Source organism: Pleurodeles waltl, chromosome 6, assembly GCF_031143425.1.
Source record: "Pleurodeles waltl isolate 20211129_DDA chromosome 6, aPleWal1.hap1.20221129, whole genome shotgun sequence".
Classification (NCBI taxonomy): domain Eukaryota; kingdom Metazoa; phylum Chordata; class Amphibia; order Caudata; family Salamandridae; genus Pleurodeles; species Pleurodeles waltl.
The window spans coordinates 1,586,952,438-1,586,976,091 of record NC_090445.1 but is presented as its reverse complement, the minus strand read 5'-3'; the positions used below and the strand labels follow the sequence as shown (position 1 = coordinate 1,586,976,091).

Sequence of the window (23,654 nt, the reverse complement as noted above, 5' to 3'; positions counted from 1 at the left end):
TTTGATCAAAACAATACATTAGGTGATGCTGATTTTAATGGTAATTTTAATAGAAAATGTGCTGTCTGTAATGGCAGTGCGCTACCACATCATGCATACTTCAATCCATTACCAACACTCTATTCCACTGTACAACACTCTACTCCATTCTATGCCACTCTACACCCCTCCACACTATGCCACTTCACTGTACGCCACTCCAATCCACCCTACCCCACTTTCTTCTATGACACTCAACGCCATAACACTACTCCACTCTATGCCACTCCACGACATGTGATTCCACACTTGACACTCATTCTATACCACTCATTTCTACACCACTCCATGATACTCAACATCACTATGCTCCACCCTGCGACACTACTCCACTCCATGTCACTTTACGGCACTCTGCTCCATAACACTCAATGCCACTGTAGTCCACAACACGTCACTACATCAAATGCAACTCAACTCTACGACACTCCACAAACTTTTGCCCTGCGGAACTACGGCCACGCTAGTGTACAATACAGCTAAAACATATTGGCAAAGCCAATAGCTTTTGTACTGGTGTGACCTACAGGATTTGCCAATACTTCTATATAAAAACGTCACTGAGAGAAGTCAAGAAGCGGAAATAATGTGAAGCCTGTTGGCACCCACACCTAAAATAAAGTCCTCCATTGGCCTGTGGCAGATCTCATCACTTATTCCATTCCTGTTTAGTTGGTGATGAGTGGATTATTCCTGTGGACTGGCACACTACAGTAGACTGACATGACCCATAGAGGTTTTGTCTTTGGCGAGGGTAAGACTGTCAGTCAGTAAACAAGAATTATTATGCAGACTGGGTGAACTACAATCTACTGCTTGAACAGTGAGTGTTACATTAGTATTAATGTGAACAAGAAGGCTTATATATTGCAATATAATTGCCTTTATACAGTACTTGCTACCCTTGACGAAGCACTGAAGAGCTTTTTGCTGGGTAGCCTGGTGCTGTTTAACTCAGTGTTGGTGTTTTTTCAGTGGCTATTGCGGGCTTTTAGGATTAGTTTTGTGCTCTTAACACATGCATTACACCAGCTTCTATGCAGTATAGAAAAATGATAGTTGTTAGGTGTGACCTTTAGCATGAAACGGGGTGTGTGAATTCTTGCAATTGATTGGTAGCATTAAAGGATGATCTAACTGATGTGCAACAAGGATGTAATCCCCCAGGAAATAAAACAATTTAGAAGGGTTAATTATATTGTACACACAAAAGGAAAAGTTACTTAACCATTGATAACATTATTTCCATTGGGTACTTGATTGTTCTGAAAAATCGTCGTCAAAGATTACCATCAATAATACACAGCAGGCACCAGCGGGGCTGCAGTCACACATCTGGTGATGGATTTACCAATATTGAGTTAGCAAATCTATACAAGTGCTTACCAATTCAGTGATGTGAGTGCTGCCTAATTTTACCCGCTCTACAGAGGGCAGGCCAAAAAGCAGATGTTGCTATTAAAACCAAAAGAACATTACTGAAAATACACAAGAAAGTTGCCAAAGGTAACTTTTCCTTCTAACTGATTACTTGTTCCTGCATACTTCTCGTATTAAAATAGGAATAACTGAGCTCAATGTGGGCCTGAGAATCGCAGCTGTGCATCAAATTAATATCTGCAGTCAGACAACTCTACTGAACTGCACCTCCATTTCACATCTTAGTGAAGACAGTATTAGTTCCCAAATTGGCATAGCTCTCACGAGAGAAGAGGCAGCCTATCTTTCCATCTAACCAAATGAGCGCAGATACCTTCCATAGAATTTCTTTGACAACATACAACTAAGCGTAACACACAGTCTGATAGACTTAGCCACTCTGCAGGGGTGCAGGGGCAGCGAGTTAGCCTTCTCTGATCAGACAAAGGGTTGGAGCTGAAGTGCTTGCTCCTGGGAGTTTGGGCTAATGGCTCACGGTAGGACCATCTGCGCCCCCCAGCAAGACCCCTCGCATTGTCTTAAGGGGCAAGGGGATGTTGATGTGAGCCACTTAAAATGCGGCCTCATCAACGCAGGCTCATTGATTAAGCATAGTGCGGAAATTGGAGATTTGATCGACTCCTTGAACCTAGACTACTTGTTCATTACAGAAACTTGGGCAAGGGAAGATTCAAGCCCAGATTTCATGGCAGCCTCCCCACCAGGCTATCTGTTCTCTAGACTTGATAGAACTTGTGAGAGAGGAGGTGGGCTGGCAGTAATATTCAAGACTAAATTTCATTGTATATTAGAATCTATCAATGCTAGTCCAGATATCTGCGAAGGTGCCTTTTTTAGGGTTTGCTGGAAAAATATGGCCTTGAAGGCAGGTTGGGAGCAGGCCAGTGAACAGTTTAGCTCGGTCGCACAAAGATATGACCATGGGGTAAGGGCTGCCATCGGTCTACTCGCCTCTTTGAAGAAATCTAAACCCATGGCCTGGAAGAAAGTATCCTTTTCTTGGTATACCAAGGAACTTAAGGATCTACAAAGAGTATATAGATGGCAGGAACATAGATTGAAACAATCAGAATTCAGTGGAAAAAGATAAGCTCAGATCCTAGCTTAGGGACTACAAATTGGCTATTAATAAAGCCAAAGCAGACTATTATGCACGTAAAATGAAGGAAGCAGACAATGCCCCCACGGAACTCTACAGAGTGGTCCGCTCTCTCACATCTCCGACAGCACCCACCTCACCGGAATTGAAAAACTCTCAAGCCTTCTGTAATAAGGTCACTGACTTCTTCAAAAACAAAGTCCTCCAAATCCATGCTAACTTTACTCAGCATCCCAGGGGTCTGGACCTCTATAAGCTGAGAAGTGATTTGGCAATTTATAAAGGTTTTACTCTTACCAAGTTCCAACCTTTACTATTTGAACAGAATTAAAGAATTGTTGGCGAGGGTTATGTCCGGATCCCCCAACGATCCTTGTCCCCAAAACATACTGAAGCTCACTCCCGATTTGGTGTCCACAGCAATAGAACCAGTTTATCAGGAGATATTGAATACCGGTGATCTTCCTCCCTCTTAGAAAGAGGCAATTGTTATTTCACTTATAAAGAAACCAGGAGGTGCCCCAAATGATCTTAAGAATCTTCGCCCTATAGCCCTGCCGCCTACCCAAGCAAATATTCCTGAAAAGCACCTCAAAACGGAACTGGCCTGCTTCTTACAGTATACGGGATGCTTAGACCCCTCACAGCACGGGTTCCTTAAAGCACATAGCAAGGAATCCGCCCTCATCACCACCTCGGATTCTATCCATAGACTAGTTGATCAAGGGGATGGAGCTAATCTATTATTACTAGATCTATCTGCTGCGTTCAATATCATCTTCCCGCAATTGATGGTACAACGCCTCTACCAAGTGGGAGTTAGCGATAAGGCCTTGGATATCCTGAAGTAATTTCTCTGTGGGAGATCCACCAATGTGAGCTGTGGAGACTTCAGAGCCGCCCCATTTAAACTTCCTTGCGGAGTTCCCCAGGGCTCCTCCCTTAGCCCCACCCTGTTTAACCTCTGAATACCTGCATTACTGGTGCCAGAATGGGTTCAGAGATTCTAAAGGCAACACCATTAAACACAGACGTCTGTGGTGGAAAGTAGCAGATCTGAAGGAAACGCTACCAAACGCCCATGTTGTGTATACACTTGGACACCAGCGTGTTGGAACACACGTTGCTGGAAATACAATACACTGACTGATGAAGCAGCCAAATCAGCAGTAGCTACGGCTGCTGTTGCTGCAGTAACTCGTTCTGGAACAAAACCGGACAATGACATATGGGCTGCCGTGAAAGCTACAGCTGAAGGCACACCCTATCCCAAAGCATTTCCTGCTAAATATTCCTACCGAATGGGAGGCTTCCTTGACGCAGAAGTAAAAATATCAGGTGTGGGGGTTTGAGTAATTCCCAACAAAGACATGAGACCAGAGTTGATTAAAGCAGCGCATGAGGGGGTTGCATCTGCCCATGCTGGTGTGGCGGCTATAATATCATTATTGCAAGCACGTTATTGGTGGCCAGGTCTATACAGACAGACAGAGCAGTATGCCCTTTGCTGTGACATCTGCCAACAAATTAAGGGTTCCACTGTCAAACGCCCACCGCAGAAACCCCTCCTAATTTCCAACCAACCTTTACAATGTGTATACTTGGACCATTGTGGTCCCCTAACACCAGACAGTGCATACAAATCATATTAGTTACTGTCGACTCTTGCTCCAGATTTCTATGGGTGTGACCACAACGCTCGGCTGACGCTCAGACTGTTATTAAAGATTTGCATGTCTTTATTGGCACATGTGCAGTTGTGGCTTTCCACTTGGACCAGGGCCCTGCTTTTGCCTCAAGGGCATTCAGGGACGCCATGGCTTCGTTAGGGGTCCAACTCCATTACTTGTCTCCATTTCATCCCAAGGGAAATAGTGTCATGAAGCGACGAAACCATGATTTGACGCAGTCCTTAACAGCCAGAGTATTAGGTATGGGTCGTATTTGGCTTAATCACCTGTATGGAGTCCAGAGAGCACTTAATCTGCCTAGAAGGTTCCTGAGGGGGCGTACTTCATACGAGTGCCTTTTTGGCACTCAAATATATGTTCCAGATCTTGATAGTCCTGGCGTGGAGGCAGCAGAAACACCTTTTGACATAAATGAATGTGTCACTGTCTTGCAGGAATTACAACAGTTCCGTGATGACAACGCTTCTGCCAGTGCTGCCTCTGCAAGAATTAAGGATGTACCAATAACATCTACTGGCTGGATTCCAAAGTTGGGGATCTAGTATGTGAAAAAGTTGCTGTGAAAAAGGAGTTTGGTCCTTCTTATCGTGCACCGGTCCCAGTCTTGGGAATACATGTTACCAGAACTGTCATTTTACCACTGTTGGCTGGTGCTAAGAAAAATGCTTTGTATCTATCGACAATGTCAATTTACACCATGTGGCCGATCCTGCACAGCAGACCAAGAAGAGCAACCAGCAGTTCTAGAATCCCTCTCACTACTGGTCAAGATGTCCCTCTACAAGTTTGGAGCAGCATTTCTGACACCTCTCGTTTGGTCACAGCTTGGGGAGGGTGGAAAATTATCTTGCATTAGTTCCACTAACATCTGTTACAACAAACGACACAAATTACTGATCGATTTGACACAACTTCCACACAGACAGACGGCGTAATTTACTATGAACCACTGTGGGAGACCCCTACCAGTTCTCCTCCTACAAATACTGCTCCAGCTTTTGCACGAACTGCTTTTGGATACTTTGCCGACATCAATGACACTTTCTCGGACTCATCTGCCTCTTCTACATCTGAACTGCCAAAAGCACATAAGCTGATAAACTGGCTTAAAACAAATTACTTTATTCTCCCATGGAACTATCTGTGGCTTTCCTTGACTGCATTAGCTTTCCTCCTTTGGATTGGCTTTGTCATAACATTCTTTCTATTAATACTGGCCATTTTCTTCCTGAAAGATCAACAGTTGAACTGGTGGATGAGGTCCTAAAACCACATTTTCTTCCCCCAAGGTCCGCAGAGACTTGTCTTTCGTGAACATTTCCGCTATACCAATTCCTGATGGGACTGTTTGGGATAAAGTCACATTTGATATATATGGCCCTATGGAAGTCATTCAAATACCACATGTGTTTAAATTTCCTATGAACGATGTAATAATACCCCGAGTTGTTTCTGATGACTGGGATGTGAAAACAGTTGATTCTATGATGAATGAATTTCAGTATTTCACTGTATTTGAAAGTGAGGATGTTTATCAATCTAAAGATAATTATGGTGATATGTTTTGCTATAATTATTACAGGCAACATTTCATTCACAGAGCAAGTACCCCAAAAACTATTTTTAATTACACACAATGGGAACATTGTCCAACTCCACCACAAGGGAGTTCTGAAACATATTCTGAAAAATTTGCATATTTTTCTGGGCACAATGTTAAAAATGCTGAGTCATAATATTTCAAATTGCCATTGATGGAAAATGTACATATTTTATTGACAGATAAGAAATTCATTTATTCGTATTCCTTTGTTTGGTTGAAGTCGATTGACTTAAAAAGTGTGTGGGGAACAAGAAATTGGCAAGTAAGGGGGAAGGAAGCTTTATTTAGAACATGCCTGATACCTGTTCAAATGATATTTTTAAATGAAACTGTACAACAGACAAGTTGTTAAGGCTTAGCAAAGAATAAGGAATTGATTGTGCCCAGTATTCCTGCCCCTGCAAAATTTTACAAATGGCAAAAGTATAAATGCAACTGAAGATCAGCTCGATGAATGGGTCCAGAATGGCACATTTAATGCTTCACTTTCACGTCCTGGCGGGTGGGTTTGTGGCCAATAGATACCAATGGGTGTCAAACGTTTTACAAACTCCACGGGGTTTTAGAACAAGTAGGCCGGACCCTCACTATGTGTCATCCGAACATGCAGGTATAGTAATAACATACAGTGAAGGGAAACTATGCCAGCAATGGTTGAAGAGTTCCTCCTAGATGCTGTTAGAGTACACCCTAGTCTCCTGTCTAATAACACTGACACAGGATTTCCTGTTAGGCCCAAAAAAAAGAACACAGAAAGTGCTTCTTATATGATCAATCAAAAGATTTATAAAGCGCGCTATGTACCCGTTGGGGTTTTGAGGCACTCTGTAATGAAATTTGGAAGCTTTCTCAACAAGAAGCTGCTGCCCGGTTAAGGCAAATAGATCAGGAAAACTTACAGAAGACATTAACTGTTGTAGATAATGGGATTAATACCCTGTTTGACCGGATATACACCTTAAACAACAGCGTTTTTTCTGCAATAGACATAATACAAAGTGATATGTCTTCTTTACACCATGGACAGAGTCAACTAAGGTCCATTATGCAGTTGGGTTGGACACTTCAAACATTGAAGGCAGGTCGCAATCCCTGGCAACACGTTAGAGCAAGGGATAGATTTTCCAAATTTAATTTAAAGCGACAACAACAACTAATGGCTAAGAAAGAAGCGACTTATGTCATGTTAAATATTGAACATTTAGAAAAGTTGGCATTTACTTTGGCCGAAATACCATCTGCTGAGTGGTTAATACACGGGGTCATTAATCTGCCTATTTCAAAACTTCAATTCACGTCCTGTTTAAAACACATTCCAGTAGGCAGATATGAAAGGCTAGGAGATAGTTACATCCATGAGGTGTAGGAGCTACCCTTCTCGTACAAATCTGTCAGTGGCATGAAAGAGGTCTTTCTTAGCCGGTAGTGAATGCAAGACTTCTGTCAGCCATTCAATGGTTTGTAAACAGCTGTCCTTGCACGGAGCAAACTTTGGCAGCAAACTTGGCTTGTTATCTGAAGGGAGTTCCGGTTCCCCTGATTAGACCTGCGTTCCAGGTGCTCTCAAATGGCAGCTATGTCCTCCTCAATAGTGAAAACTGTTGTGGGATGCGAGCTGGATTGGCTTATGTTGTTTCGGTCTCTATGGTTGTTACATGCTGCAGGAACATACTTTTTCCTCCCACAAGACAGAGGGAAGTAGCTGAGATTTGGCCCCATATAGCTACTTCAAATGTGAATTTTGACAAGTTGAGCAGACTCAAGGCTTTATTGTTTCAAAAACATGTGGCACTCACATCTGCACACAAGACCTATGCGCTTCAGGTGGCAAGGTCATCAGCAGAGATACAGTCCCTTTTAAGTACCAACTTTCCGAGACACTTTAATGAGCTAGTGGGATGAATATTTAATGCGTCCAGTACTACTGGAATCGCAAATTTCTTTAAGGCTGTTGGTTCTGGTTTCATTCACACCTTCGCCTCTATATTCGGTTTAATACCATCTGCCATGCACTCAATTTTCTCCAGTATTTTCGAGGGATTTCCAATAACTTTGGCTATAATAGGTGGCATCTTGCTGTTGCTACTTTTTGAGTGCAATAGCTGTCCAGCCGCAACAAGGAGGACTGAAAGAGCTCCAACCAGCGCAGCTATGTCGTGAACGCATGATGCAGTACTGTGGAGCAATACTCCTGGAGCAATTGGAGTGTGACTTTTCTTGTCATTCAGACCGGTTTTGCATTGTGTGCAGCACGTGTTTCGGTGCCTCTGGTGCTCGTTTGAACATGCACTGAAAGTCTGTCTTTCTACGCAGTGCTTGCTTTCATTGGACGCTGATCTGTTGATGTTTTTGTTGAGGGCTCATTACCAGACATGCGCGTTGAGGGTGCGTTTGCTACAGGAAGCTGCTTATGAGTTGCCCTTCGTGGAGGATGCAACTCTAAACTCATTGTTGGGCACACCACAGAATGTTGCTACCTTGGCTGGAGCCCAGGCTTTGGAACACGAATGTGCCTTGGCTTTCCTTGGTGATGAACTTCCTAATTTACCATCTGCCGAAGTGTAATATTTCCTGTCTTCAATTATCCCGATTCAACTGGCCACTTCCAAAATGACTCTGACTCTTGAAATTCAGCTTTTTTTTTTTTTTACACTACAGTTAACATTTTTAAATTGTCCTTATAATACATGCTCAAGTGTCTTTTTGACTTGTAATTATTGACATTCTCCCATATATATGCCTTAGGTTGAATTTTAGTAGCTTTTATACATCATTCGGCTTTGAACGACCTTTGAACTGGCAACGGGAGGGTGTTGTGTAGCCATTTTAGTTATAGCTCCATACATGTTATTTTAGCAAACTAGGCCTGCAGCTGTGCACTTTAACCTAGACATATTTTATTCAGCTTCGATTATTATTTTAACAATAGCCACCTTTGCGGTCTTGTTTTATTTCTCTCTATCTAGCTGTTCTTTCCCTAGGTAAGCACTGCGTTCTTAAACAAGACATTTCTTTCACTCTGTGCTTTTCTCAAGTCTGCAGTAAGATAGGTTGCTGGTAAACGTGGTAACGCTTTGTCTCTAGTGTTCATAGAAACATACACACTCTTACGTAGGGATTCTTTCTTGGAACATCATCTGTTTTATTATAAAAACACTTCTCTGTCCCATGTACGTTAGAGGGAGATTCCAACCAGATGACCACAACTGTATGCTGATTGCGGAGTGCTTCGCTACAGCTGCTTATGTAGACTACAGGTCTCTTGCTCAGGTTTGAGGGATGATGTCTTCCCAGGGGAACCTGAAGGGTAGAAATAGAGCTTAACATGCTGTGCTCTAACATAGTCTAGGTAGGAATTATTTTAATGATTATAGTGACAATATGGTAGCGTTATTTTTATGCTTTACTCTCCTCGTCACTATTTTAATCCTGTCATGCTTTATCGTCCTGGTTATTGCAGTACCTGCTCTAGTATCTAGGATGCAGTTGCTTCATTACAACCTTATTGAAATATATACTGCCTCTGATTGTCCTTGTATAAGTAAGACTAATGTAACTGAGAGAAACAGATGCGATCTGAGTGACCACGATTTCCTTGAGGAATCAATTGTGTCATGAGCTCGGCTGAACAATCATCCTTGCTCTTAAGGAAAGATGAGGCACTGCTAGTTAGCTGGAGCAGAACCGGAATTAAGCCGACAGGTGTCACCTGTAGTGGGTTCAGACTTAGTCTCTCACAGTGCAAGTGATTCTGCCACCCAAATCCAGTAGTCTCATTAGATTAATGAGAGCCTACGTAACAATACAAAAATTTTAAACAGAAAGATGGAACCCTACTCGGTTGGGGAAAGGAAAGAAACCCCTTCACCATACTTACATTAAGGAGTTCCGTGGCCACAGGACCTACACATTACAATGCATCAGGCACATCCGTGAAGAGCATGTACTCTTCTTGCAAAGTGCACCAAGCTATGAATCAATCACTTGCCACTTTCTATCTAGCAGAACACCTCTTGATGCAGCACATCTTTATTTAACTGGTGACTACTGAGAAGAGAGGAGAGGAGAGGAAATGTGAAGGAAAGATCTAGTGGAGGACAATGTTCCAGCTGAGGCAAAAGATATACCCTAAGGAATGCCAGTCAGAAAAATGTATCATTTCCTTTTCTGTAGAGTGGTGAACAGATGTTTTGACAGCATTCCTCGTGTAGGAAAGTGTCTTAGAGGACATTCGCATTCAGTTTTCTCTTGTGGTTTTACTGATGAAAGCAAAGACAGATTCTCTACTGTGGAGTAACTTCTGCCTTCCTCCCTTACCCAACATGGCACGAAAAAAATCAACCCCTCCTACTGTCTACCACTCCTCACTTGTTCATATACTGTATGGTCATTGAGTTGCTCTAACAAACTGCTCATATTTACATTGCCCAGAAGGGAGGAAAGCACTCTGCACTAGTTGTATCTCTCTAGAAAATTCATGTTGACATTGCACTTTCTCATCTACCAGGGAGAAGTCACCACTAGGCTGTCTATGTGCACCACCCATTCCTACCAGGGACGTATACGTCACTTCCATAAGCATCAGCCAGTTTGGCCTAACTGGCTCCCCCACTAGAAGTCTGCAGGTCCCATGCCAAAATCATACATGTCAACTTTTTATAAGCTTCGACTGACAAAGTATGTCTTGCAGTTGGTGATCGAATTGTTTTCATTAATTGGAAGCAGGGACTATTTAGGGCAGGACTTGGGTAAAGTCTTCACCTCTATAGTGGATAGCTGTAAGTTCAGAGCTTCTTCCTCCCTCCACATAATGGCAAAGAATGTGCTTCTCTTCATGGCAGGACCATGAGGAAGCACAAGCCAGTGTCTGGAGAAGTATCCAGACCACTGGCATCTTGAAGTTCTTCATACCACCTTGCCTCATCATAATGAGGAACGTAGTTGTCCCCTTCTTCGTAATTGTCATTGTCTGAGTCAGTGCCAAAAATATTGTAAGCAAAGTATCAGAATCTGAAGGACTGGCTGTGTCACAACCAGAGCCAGGTGCTATCTTGGTTTATTCTTCTCAGTCGGTTAGTTTGATGGGTTACACACTCTCCTCCGGCATCAATGTGAAGGTAACTGGCACAGAGGATGGTGCAGGAACTAAAGCCGCCAACAGGGTTGGTGTTGAAACTGATATGGGTTCTAGAGACACAGGTGGCAAAGAGGGCAGACCCGTCAGCAGAAGCCCAACTGGTAACGTCTACTGATACTTGGAATCCGGGGCACACTAGACGGAGCTGGTACAGAACAAACAAAATGCACAGCATCACCTCTTTGAGGGCCTCTGCGTGCTGCCAGATTGCAGACAAACCCAGAATTTTGGGGTGCACGGGGGTCCAGGCTCGGAATCAACTCTAATGGAGACTGGGAGCAAGACCAAGAGGCATGCTGACACACTCGCACCATGTGCTTGAGTCTGAGAGAGGCAGAAAGAAGCAAATGCCTACTTCAACTTCTTGTGTTTTTTCTTAAGACTTGCCCAAAGTCTTCGACTCAGACAATGATCAGTTGTGAGAGAAAACAGGACAGGGCCTTTCTTTCAACTTCAACAGGTTGTGCCGTGTTCTTGTGTTTGGTAATTAAATATTTAGCCTCATCGTTCCATATAGCCTTCGGTTTCATCTGGGTGCAGATGTCTCAAGCTCTGGAGTTATGTCCTGACCCCAGATACCATAAGCATACTTCTGGAAGGTCCATTATAATCAGTTTGGGTCAGTCCTTAAATGTTGTCATCTTAGAGGGTGACATTTTCCTTGCACACTGATACATATTGATAAAATATACGGTCAGAAATCTCAAGGAAATGCTCGGAATCTGCACCGGAAGGCGCAGAGAGAAAAGAACTGACATCAGTGAGCCTGGGTGGCACTTATATATGGCTCTGCCTGTCACTTCTGGAGTGGAACAATGTCAGAGCAGAGTCACACTACACGACTTACCAGTACTGTTCGAAAACTTTCCTGATCCAATATGATGCCAGGGAAATACTCAAAAGGTGAGAATGTCTACATTTTCTATATGTGCATACAATGCCATGGGAAAAGTAGAATTTTAAATTTTTAGGGAAAATCAGTGGCATGTTAAACCCTACTTCCTAATGCATCCCAGCTTCTTAGACTCACTATCCAGTGAAATTGTAGAGACATTATTAGGCCTAAGATTGAAAAAATGCAGTCATTCTGAGGCTTTATGCAGTCTGATGGGATATGAGGTAGGCCAGATCTGTAGTAGGAGCCTCAGCTTTTCCAATATGTTCTTATAGTGCCTAAACAGGCCTCATTAAATGGCTGTATAAGCTTGGACTCTTGAAGTTTCACCACATGAATTTCTGTGAAGAGACTTTATTTAGTAAAAATGGAGTAGCAATTCCAAAATCTCAGCCTCTTTCACATGTATTTTAAAAGAAGTGTGCACTTACAGTCTAGGACAGTTGCAACTCAATGTCTGGGAGTCCATAAGATGTATGCATGACTATGATCGTTCTCTTTTCTCAAACAACATGGTTCAAGAAACTCTAATGTATATGAAAATAACATTCACTTGCAGGATTTTCAGAACCAGATGAATCACTCTTCTGTGGTCATCTTCCAACATCTATTGCAGTTGGCTATGAATATTAGGGCTTGTGCTGATGTTATTATGAAGATACAATTTACAGTGAAATGATCTGACATAGCAGCACCTCTGAGGGGGGGGCATGATTTAGTTCCTGTGTGAGGCTATTAACAGCTTAGCCTCTCTCTCATGGATTGCTTTGGCATGCTTGAGGACAGATAGGTAGCACATCACCCCAGGTGTGGCCACTAAATATTATTATGATTTGATTAGATTAAAGTCCTTTCACAAACTAATTTCAAACAGTGAAACATAAGAAGACACACACCATATCAAAGATCATACATGGGGAAGAAAAAAGAAAAAGGAAAAGAGGGAAATAACCATAACAGGAAACATCGTTTCAGGATCTCTACTGAGTCATTCAAGTTGAATCTACATTGATTGTGGGGTGTCATCAAAATTTGATCAGGACTTCAGATCGTGCCTTGTTCTGTCCCAGATTTTGGCTAACATTAGTGCCCCATATATCATATGGTTTCTTCGGATTGCTCGAAAAGCAGAAAAGAATTACCTTGTCAATATCTAACTGCTATCTGGATGCGATGTACTTGTTCTTGTGACTCAGCGATTCGTGGTGAGGGCAGTTTATCAGAAAATGGGCTAATACTTCTGTGTTGCCACAGAAACATTTGTTACAGGCTGTGGGGTTCTTTTTTTCAGTAATGACATTATAAAAAAGGCATTGTTTCTTACCATAGTTGGCCAGGATCTTTATGGCTGAGGATGTTAGAAAATGATGAACAGACAAGAGAGGCAAGCAGGATTACATTTTGCCAATGTTTTGTTCTTATCTTCCATGTGAAGTATTAGGCAGGTATTTGCCAAATCCAGTTTTCTTCAAGAGGCCCAGACTATAAATATCAGGTGCCCGGAAAAGACCAGGTGTATTGCTTCCTTCTCCCAAGACTTTGCAGAGTTGGATCTGTTCCTGCATTTTGAAGTGCTCCTCCCATGCTTTGTCCAATAATTTGTTCCAGTTTGCTTTCAATCACTTTATGCCTTTCTGGATTGGCACTATTTGGTATCTGTTTGCAATAGAATTGAAGCATATGTCACATTCCAGAACAACTGCTGGGAATTCTACCAAAAGCATCAGAAGTGATTTCCAGAATTTCATTTTTTTGCTCCCAGTTTGGTTATGCTTTTGTCCAGGCCTCTGGTTTCTGCTCCATACACAATTTGGCCTCCTAAAAGAAGAATGTGGACAGATGGCATCTTCAACAAGGCTTAATACCTTGAGATTTTGGAGGAGGCATGACCAGAGAAAACATTTAAAAATGTGGGAAATAATAAGGAGAAAACTGTGCAAGCAATCAATCTAGAATCAACAAAGTCTTGCAGACTTCCTGCAAGGGCTTTCTACCTTAAATGACCAAAGCATCCTATCAGACAATTTGAAAGAGTTCGTGAGGATTACTTCAGGTCCGAAACCTACCAGGAAGATTGTTGATGTAACCTCCATCCATTAATAGATGTCCATCCTTGGGATCACACAGTGGTGGCATATACCCAGAGAGAGACATGCTGGAACGGACATACCTCCAAAGGGAACCTGAGAAAAATAGATGGGTAAAAACAAATATGTTTAAACAGTGCAGCATACTTTGAATGGAATTATTTTTATATATGTATGGTAGGCTTTGATGTCTTCCTCTTTCTTTACGGTTCCAATGAGATCCAATGGAAAAACACAAATGGTTCTGTCTGTGTAAGCAGAGGTTGCTACCTACCTTCAGCCACAAGTCCTAACTGTTTAATAAAAGAGATTTCCATAAGACTTTGAAAACATATGCATGAGGAATACCCTCTCAGCACATTATATACACACTGCAGGTCCAACAATAGGTATTTGGAATATTTAGAGTGCATATTGGACTGAAAGTAACAAAGCTTCCATTGCAGCAAATCAAGGGAAAGGAAGAACTTTATATATGTTGATTAGTGAATTATTTATTGTTTTAATTATTTGGGCATTGAAGTATATGTAAGTCCAACCAACTGATTACTCTTTGACCCGTCACATCAGGGGGAAGTACTAATAATAACAAAGCCTCTTGAAGACAAAGATACTACATTCCCAAAGTGCCTCTCCTTGACATACTCATACAGCTTAGTCTAACACCCAAATGATTCATGCTTAAGAACCTCGCTGCTCCCTGCACGGATCTCCTGACTCTGTTTAACACGCCTCTCCTGAAATACACAGTAATGGTAGCAAAAAAGCATAGGTGAAAACTTTAGCTGGCAGTGCCAAAGGCTCATAGAGCTAAGTTAAGAACATGGCACTACAGTACCTGCTATTGCTTGTGGGAAGTCATCCCAGACCATAAGAAAGAGCTTTAGCGTGTGAAGTACTGGAAGTTTCGAAGCCCTACACATATGTTACTTCACTTAACTCAACCACTGGTACATTAAATGCAACCCCAAACCAGATTTGTGTGCAAAACTTCTCTCACCAGGTTACGTCTCAACAAAGTTGTTAGGAGAATAATTTTTAACTGAGTATTGTGCTCAGACGACTAGAGAAGAGTGGACATTGACATTTTGAGGTGAATATGGCCTACTCTTCTGAGAGGATCTTGTTTAAGGTCCTAGGAAGAACATTAAGGTTAAAAGGTTATATTTTCGATTGATGCTGCTGATCCCTGTAAGAAATCCGAGACATCTCCCATGTCCACGCATTATGTACCCAATTGACCACCTTTCTCTAGCATAATCTTCAAGCCACAGATAGCAGGAGGTGAAGGGGAAACGAAATATGTTTTAACAAATCACTCAGATTACCCAAAGGACACAACTAGTCCAAAATGCAACGGGGTGTAATTAAAGTGTTGCAATACAAATCAACTCACAAGATCAGAATTTAAAATTAAGAAAGCATGTTTGCACTTAAAGCCTTATATATTTCAGATAACAAAAATACCTTTCATAAGTATTCAAAATAAAAGAACAAATTAATTGAAACTGGAATAAAAACTGATCAAAAGTTTGAGTAGATATAATTAGATAACTTTAAAATCCAAGGGCAGTGTGAACTGGGGCGGTGTCAGGGCATGACTGGGTGCATGGGGTCTTGGGTTGGCTGACCCACCCACTAAGAAAGCCAAATATCAAACTAAGGTAATTATTTTTTTAACAGATTAAGAGAAGATGTGATAATATGACAACCACCTAATTAAATAAGGTACATCTCTAATGACTTTTCAAGTGTTCATTCAAAAAATAAACACATTTACGGAGTATGGAGCACTCTTAAAACGTGTTCCTGGGCCACAGGTGTTACTTGGCCCCAAATGTGGTGGTTGCGACTGCGAGTACCGGGATACAACGGCATCAGCGCGGAGAGTATGTGTGGTTAGAAACGCTATTTAGGGACACGGGTGTGATACCTCTTAGTGAGTGGGTCAGTGATGTGTTTCCTCTGGGCATGGGATAAGGTAATGCAGTTGGCAATGCAGACAGAGAATGAAAAACTTCTTGCCAATGTTCAGAGATTATAATTCAGTTCTCTGGTTCAGATCATAAGGGTTGTCTGCACAGGGGTGCGATTTATTTTCTGAATAACTGTTGTTTACCAATGATGTCAAATATTGATTTGCTCACTGTAAGAAACCTCAGGTGTTGAGAGTGAAGGAGGCAGAAATGTTTGTTTATGATTGTTTGAAATATAGTACAAGATTTAATTACATTTTGTATGACATTCAAATAGAATTCAGAAGAATAATTTCGGAACCTGTTCCTCGGTGCTGGGGCGAGCAGGGGTCGCTGGGCCTCGACCACTGCGATCAGTTGTACCAGTGATGTCCCGCGGTCTGAACTATTAAGCCACTGCAAACTGGGTGCAAGTAACGCTTTCCGCACTTACCTTCCGGGCACTGAGGGCAAGCAGCCATGAAGGCAATGTGGCGGGTAAAGACTCAGAACTCAGTAAGCTATTGAACAGTGACAATAAATGCTGTTCAGCCCACTGGTTTTCTTTTTCGAAAATAGAATTAATAGAATTACACAGTCAAACATAATGCTACACAAAGTAAGGTCAATTATACACAGGGTTTTAATACAAGGACTAAACAATTATAATCACACAGAATATGTCTAGGCCAGGTTATGGACAGGTTTAATCGCACTATGGCATCTGGATCTGTAACCTTCAGGTCAGTTCAACTGTGCTTCACTACTACGAATGTTCTCTCAGGGCTTCAATGAGGGAAGAATAAAATACCCATCCAGTTTAGCAGTAGGGGCACGGTGAATGTTTGAGTTCACTTGTTGGTTTGTCTGGTGTTTGCTTCCTCAGAAATCTTGAGCAGGAGCGGTTTGGCTCGCAGTTCAGAAGCGCTGTGGGTGGGTGGGCAGCCCCGTCTCCTTCGCTCAGCTTTAGTCGGGGAATGTGGTTGCTCCGGCAAGGCATTAGCTCGGGGCCAGGTTGTCCCACCGCCCAAACAACAAGAAACCCAGCAACGTTAGGAAGGACAGATATTTCAACCACAGTTACAACTCCTTGCTGAGAGAGCACAAGTCAGTTCGCTTATGTTCGCAAGCTGCTAAGTCACTATGATGCTGGTAGACATGCTCTCAGGCTGTCAATTGTGCAAGTCCATGAAGCTTGGTCAGGAAACTTACCTAGAGGCCCCGGGCGGCCCACTCCTAGGATTGGCAGGAGTTAAACTCCCTTAATTCAGTCTGCTCTTCTAGGCTGTCCCACAATCCGGGCACAGCGACAGGCCCAAACCTCTTTAAGTACGACAGCTGTGAAGAAGTGGGTTCTAAACCAGTTTAACCCCACTCGATTTACTGATTGAGGACCACTGTTTTTGGATCTCTGGTGAGTTAATCTTGTTACCCGAGTCTCACTCACTGTAAGCTTGGTAAAATGACTGCTAATTGCCAGTACCCACCTTTTAAAATAAGGTCCTCTGGTGTGCAGCTGTGGTAAGAGGCTCTATACTGGTTACACATGTACACGTTTAAGAAGGTACAAACAAAAACTCTTGGAAATTGGACAAGTGCAGGACTAAAACTGTTGTGGCTTTAAGCCCACACTAGGGAACGGATGTGTTCTACCCAGACCACAAGGTGTTGAATTTGAATAAGGAGCTGGGCAAATGACAACTTTGGGGCTTCGATCACCCCTTCTAATAACCCATTTCCAGACACAAACTGTGAACACACGGGCAAAACGACAGCGTTATCACGCGCTGCCTGTTAGACTTTTTGTACTGTTGCACACCCGATCTTCTGGACAGTGACTCTTAAAAGAAAGTTTGGGCCTCTTGGGATCCCATTTTGTACATGTAACTACGGATACACCACAGGCAAGACATCCACGTACTCGTCAATCCGCATTGGGTCAAAGACAGGAATATTTGCCAGAATGGATGGCAATACCTTTCTTAAATAGTGGAGCCTATGTTATATTTTAGGGGCTACAACAGCCCTAGTGGGACTACTCTTTATCCAAGCCTAAATCTATGAGCCTTGAAAAAGTCCGCTAGGACGAAACACGTGTTGGCTGTTTTCTGATCTTGGATTAAACACCTTTTTGCAACTCTACTGATTTCGGACAGCATATTCATTACAAAGACATTTGAGTGCCCTGGTCTCTGTTTCTCTTTCAATTTGTATTTCACAGCACAGTACATAGGTGGTCCTTTTCAGGGTTCCATTTGTGAAATCTGTGCATTTTCAAAACCCTTGGTGGTTGGGTTTCTTTGACCAGGCTGGCACCGTGCATAAATACACGCTACGTGACTTTAAATTTGATTGGCAACAGATGTGCGACAATAGCATTAACCACCTCCTCTATATGTATGTGTACTAAAATGTGATATAGTGTCTGAGTCTTTGAAATTTGTGTTGGAGGAACACTTCCTTTTGAAGTGCCCACTCCTCTCTACTGCCTTTCCTACAGAAAGCAGCTGTCACTGCAGGAGCAAGTGCAAATCTGATAGCCCCACAACAAAGGCCATGGGAGTGACTAGAGGTTCACAGCTGGATGTCAGCTATAGTGATATGTGCATCCAAAGGTTGCCCCAACCCTACTCTTTATGATTCTCTTATTAGCCTTATCTCCTTCATAGGATGTGTCCAGGCCCCTTTTCAGTGACTTCTCTCAAAATCAAAAAGCACCCTTTGAAGTGTACCAAAGAGCCTGGTGCTTCCTTACTCTGGTGTGTTTTCCATTCAGCTCTAAGGAATGCAGCAATCCACACATCTGTATGAGGGAAATCCTCCACCTCCTCATGCTCCTCCAGCCAGCTCTGGGTCTCCCAAAACAGGACCCAGAGTCATTCACGTATTAAAGCACTCTCAGGCACACATAAATCCAGGACACGCATGCAACCATGCATCCTACATACAAAGTTGATATAGGCCCATGGTGAGCTAAGTACACAGCAGCAGAACTTTATGAGTGGATGTGCATGCCTCACTCCAGTGATACAGGTAAAAAGGCTTGTTCACTCCTACTGATCACTACACAGTATGCTGCAGCCACCACTCGTGCTACTTAATTCCTGGTAAAGGCAGTAGCTTCTCCCCGTCATTAGGGCAGCGCTTTGGGCACCCCCTCTTCCGCAATCCAAGAGATAGGCTGTCATGGTGCACAAGCCTGATCCATGTTCACCAACAACAACACAATTAGCACCAGGGATCCAGGAATCAATACAGTTGGGGCACTCAGGGCAGGGGCACACATTCATCACCATGCAAGAGAGTTTCCTGTCCCAACACCTGCAAAATCTGAACGTGGTGGGAGAGGTCCCCTTGATGTTGGGCCCACTGAGATTTCAGATTTCACTGCAGAACCCACATACACCACCTGGTGTGATCGATCAGTAGGATGCAGGAGGCCATCAGTCCCAGCAGCCTCACTGAAATCAAGAACAGAGGCTGAAAGATCAGGATCATAGCCTAAATGTCCTGAACTCTTTCCTTGGGGGAAGTCATGAAACAGAACCGTGTCCAGAATGGCTCCAATGAAGGTGAGCATCTCAGGAGGAGTCAGGTCTGACTTTGGCATATTGACAGTGAACCGCAAGGATGCCAGAAGGTTCACTGTAGTCAGACAACTACCTTGTGCCCGACTGCTTCCAACAGCCAGTCGTCGAAGTAGGGGAAGACTGGCACCCCTGACCTCCAAAAAGTGCTGCCATCGCCGGCATCACTTTTGTGAACACCCGAGGGCACAGCAAACTGAAAATGCTCCTGTCCAACCACAAACTAGGCAGATAGGCCTACAAGATGGGTATACGGAAATAGGCGTCCTGCAGTTCCAATGCCACCATGGTCAACCTGGGACACAACATAGGCCATTGTAAGAATTTAAAATGTCTCCTTCCAGAGAAGGCATTGAGAGGGCACAGGTCTAATAAAGGAAGAAGTCCTGCGCCCTTCTTTGGCACTAGAAAATAGCTGGAATAACATCCTCATTTCACCTACCAGTGTGGACAACCCTCTTGATAGCCCATTTAGCCACATATGTGTGCTCAGAAAGATGTCCTCCATCAGCTGCTGGAGGGCAGGGGAACGTGCAGCAATGCAGAAAAGAAGGGTAGGGCATAGCCCTTCCACACAAGTTGCATGACCCACCTGTTTGGTGTTACAGCCTGCCAACATGCCAGCTTGGGAAGAGCAGTCGGGTTCTTCTCCTACTGAGTGGCTGTGCTTCACTAATGGAATGGTAAAGGGGTTTGGCAGGCATCCCAGCCACAAAATTGCTGGGTGCCATGCTTGGGTTGAACTGGTTCATGGCAATGGGTACCCCTGCCGAAGCCACGAAAAGAACAGGAAGGCTGATGTTACCGGTGAGAAGAGGAAGATAAGACCAGGGAGCGGGCTTTGGCCCTGCTCACTATGAACAGGTCGAGAGTAGAGTCTGCCTTGTATCCAAACAAGTGAGTGTCATTGAACCGCATCTATAAAGGACTGGCTATCGCTGAAAGAAATGGTGGACCACAGCCAACTCTGGTGGTGAATGGTGACAGTAGTGCCTATGGCCTGCTCAATAGGATTGCTAGTTCCTAAACCAAAACAAATTGTGAACTTAGCTGCGTCTCAAGCATCATGAACGGCCTGGGCAAGAACCAGTCGGAGATCATCAGGGACACATGGGAGAACTTGAGCCATCAAGTCCCTAAGATGGCATTTACAACCTTGAGTGCCAGGCTGGTGGGTGAAAAAACTCTCTTCCTGAACATCTTCACTCATTTTGACTCCCTATAGGGGGAAGTAGTCACAAAAGTGTTTGGATTGGTTTTGATTGCAAACACTTACTGAAGTGAAAATGCAAGGTCATTCAGGGCAGGGTGGCGTCCTGGTGCAGTTTTGGCAGTTGACCAAGGGACCAGAGCAAGATTTGGCCCATGCAAATGTTTTAGAAATTGGGTCTCTAGTTGGCAGAGGTATACACCCTGTCCAAGTAGGGACCACAATCCTAGTCTGGTAAATCACAGCACACATCAAATTATCCAGAATCCAGAACTTGCTGGAAGAAAGGAGCAGGCGCTGCACCGATCCAGTAGGCGATGCAATGCTTTTCCAGCCAGGTGCTGTGTCTATTTCTGAAGGAGTTGCGCAGATTTTTTCGACGTATGGGGAATTTTCCCCTTTGGTGAAGTCGTTGTAGGCCCTGAGAACTGAGAAGAGGAGGCAAGCTCAATCTAAGCTTTGGAGAGCACTTGTGGACGAAGGCAGAGTCCTTCCAGCAGGGTCAGGGGACAGCAGGCAGCAGTGTAACAGCAGGAGAGCAGTCCTTTTCAGCAAAGCAGTCCAGGTGAGTCCTCTGGGCAGCCAGGCAGTACCTCTGACACAGTCCAGTTGCAGGACAAGAAGTGTATGATTTAGTGGGGTCACAGATCCAGTTTATATACCCAAAAATGCCTTTGAAGTGGGGCGGGAACTTCAAAAGAGTGGTTTTGAAGTGCAAAAGTTCCCTTTTCAAACCACACTGTCTGCCATGAGCCCTGTGGTGTTGGGGGGTTATCAGTCCTCTGTATGAGGGCAGGCCACTGGCCTCTGAAATGTAAGAACGAGCCCCTCCACCCTTCCTACCCAGAGAAACCCATCTGTATGCAGATGAATGCAGATGCAGCTGAGTATCCTGTGTTTATGGCTGTCTGGGTGGACTGCACAAGGGGAGTTGTCAACCAGCACAGACCAGACGTGGATTGGAGACAGGCAGTAAGGCACAGATGCAGTAAATGCAGAGAAATGCCTACTTTCTAAAAGTGGCATTTCTGAAACAGTAATGCAAAATCCAACTTCACCAGTAAGTAGAATTTCCTATTACCATTCCAACCATATCAAATATGACAAGTCTATTACTCTCAGATCAGAAATTAAGCACTTAAATGCATATAAGGGAATCTCCAATGCTGGCCTATGACAGGAGCAGACTCCACAGTAGTGAAAAATGACACTGGGCGTTTTTCACTACCAGGACAAGTAAAACTTAGAAGTACAAGTCCTGCCTTACACTTACATAGCACTGTGCTCTATGGGTTACCTAGGGCCTACCTGAGGGGTGACTTATATGGAAGAAAAGGGGACTTTTCGGCTTGGCAAGTAGTTTTAAATGCACAGTCGAAGTGGCAGTGAAACTGCACACACAGGCCTAGCAATGGCAGATCTGAGACATGGTTAAGGGGCTACTTATGTGTGGTGGAACAAGCATTGCTGTAGGCCCACTAGTAGCATTTACTTTACAGGCCCTGGGCACTTCTAGTACACTTTACTAGGGACTTATAGGTAAACTGGATATACCAATTGGGTATGAGGCAATGTTACCATGTTTAAGGGAGAGAGCACAAGCACTTTAGCACTGGTCAGCAGTCCTAAAACCAGCACAAATTAGATCAGAAAAATGGCGGGAGGCATGCAAAACGTTGGGGGAAGACCACCCTAAGGCTGTCAGGTCTAACAACATGCATCTAGCAAGGTGTCCGTAGGAGCCTCATTAAATGGTAAGAGGGGCTCAGTAGATGTTTGCCTTGCCTGAAGAACCTCAGCAAGGAGATTGGTCTTGATCTCTCAGGTAGGGTGCTGAGGGTCAAAGACTTTGCCCACCATATGCATAACCATGGAGGAGGAAGCGCTTTTCTCAGTGGCAGGGTCAGGTGGTGAGAGGCATCTGGACTCAGGAGAAGTATCAAGGCCACTAGCCTCTTGCAGGTCATCATATCAACTCTCCTCGTGGTAAGATTGGCCAGTCTTATCACCCACTTAGTAATTGTTATCTGTGTCGGACAGGAAAAGCACAACTTGCTGTTGTTGCGGAGGCAGATCAAGCAGAGAAAAATGAGTTTCAGTGGCAGCTGGCGCGACTTCGGTTGAGGTCAAACTGGTGGCCACTCAACATCACAGGGAACAATTCGGTCCTTGTCTTCTGGAGTTGGCAGCAATGTACCAGAAACCAGCTGACAGGAACCAGCATATACTGCGGCACTGGAGGGGGAGTCGTGAGTAGAGCCGGTGGCAGCTCTGTTTTGGGCTGATAGGGTTCAGCTGGTGTCAATGGTGAACCCACCAGTGGTTACACAGGTGGAGAACTCTCGGCTCTGTGGGGCCGGCAAACATGGACAAGGAGGGTCGGCAAAGATCCAAAGAGCCAGAGCATGGATGTGCAGAACTCTTCGACCTGTCAAAGACTGCCCCATAAACTTGAGTTGTGCAAGAACAGTTCAGCAGTCGAATGACTTTAGGAGGGAGATTGAGATGTATGATGCCACCTCCCCGCCTTCTCAGGAGAGTGAGAGCGGCAGGAAAGTTCTGAACCCTGTTGAGATATCTCGTGTTTTTTATTTGACTTACCAAAATATTTGGATAGAAAGGAAGACAGACCCCCTGGAACGACTCTGGCAACTTCTGGATCTTGAATGGGACTGAGACTGAGCTTTCGACTTGGACCAGTTCCTTCACTGAGTCTTCAGGTGCTTGGCAATGTAGAGTATCACCTTGCAGTCCCATATGGCTTTCGGGTCCATCAACACACAGTCACTGCAGGCGTTGAAGTCATGGCTCAACCCCAGGCACCACAGGCAAATTTGGTGAACTTCTCTCACAGACATTTGTTTGCGACAGTCCTTACAGAGCTTAAAAGTTGTTGGTCTGGGAGGAGACA

General features: G+C 43.8%; 1 protein-coding gene across 2 annotated transcripts in view; it reads right to left on the bottom strand.

Moving 5' to 3' along the window:
• PNPLA7 (patatin like phospholipase domain containing 7) overlaps positions 1–23,654 on the bottom strand; it is a 1,294,112-nt gene that overhangs the window by 139,683 nt on the left and 1,130,775 nt on the right. For both annotated transcript variants that reach the window (XM_069241381.1, XM_069241380.1), the window contains exon 30: positions 13,971–14,087. In XM_069241381.1, coding sequence (XP_069097482.1) covers positions 13,971–14,087 — 117 coding nt within the window. The remainder of the gene's footprint in view (positions 1–13,970; positions 14,088–23,654) is intronic.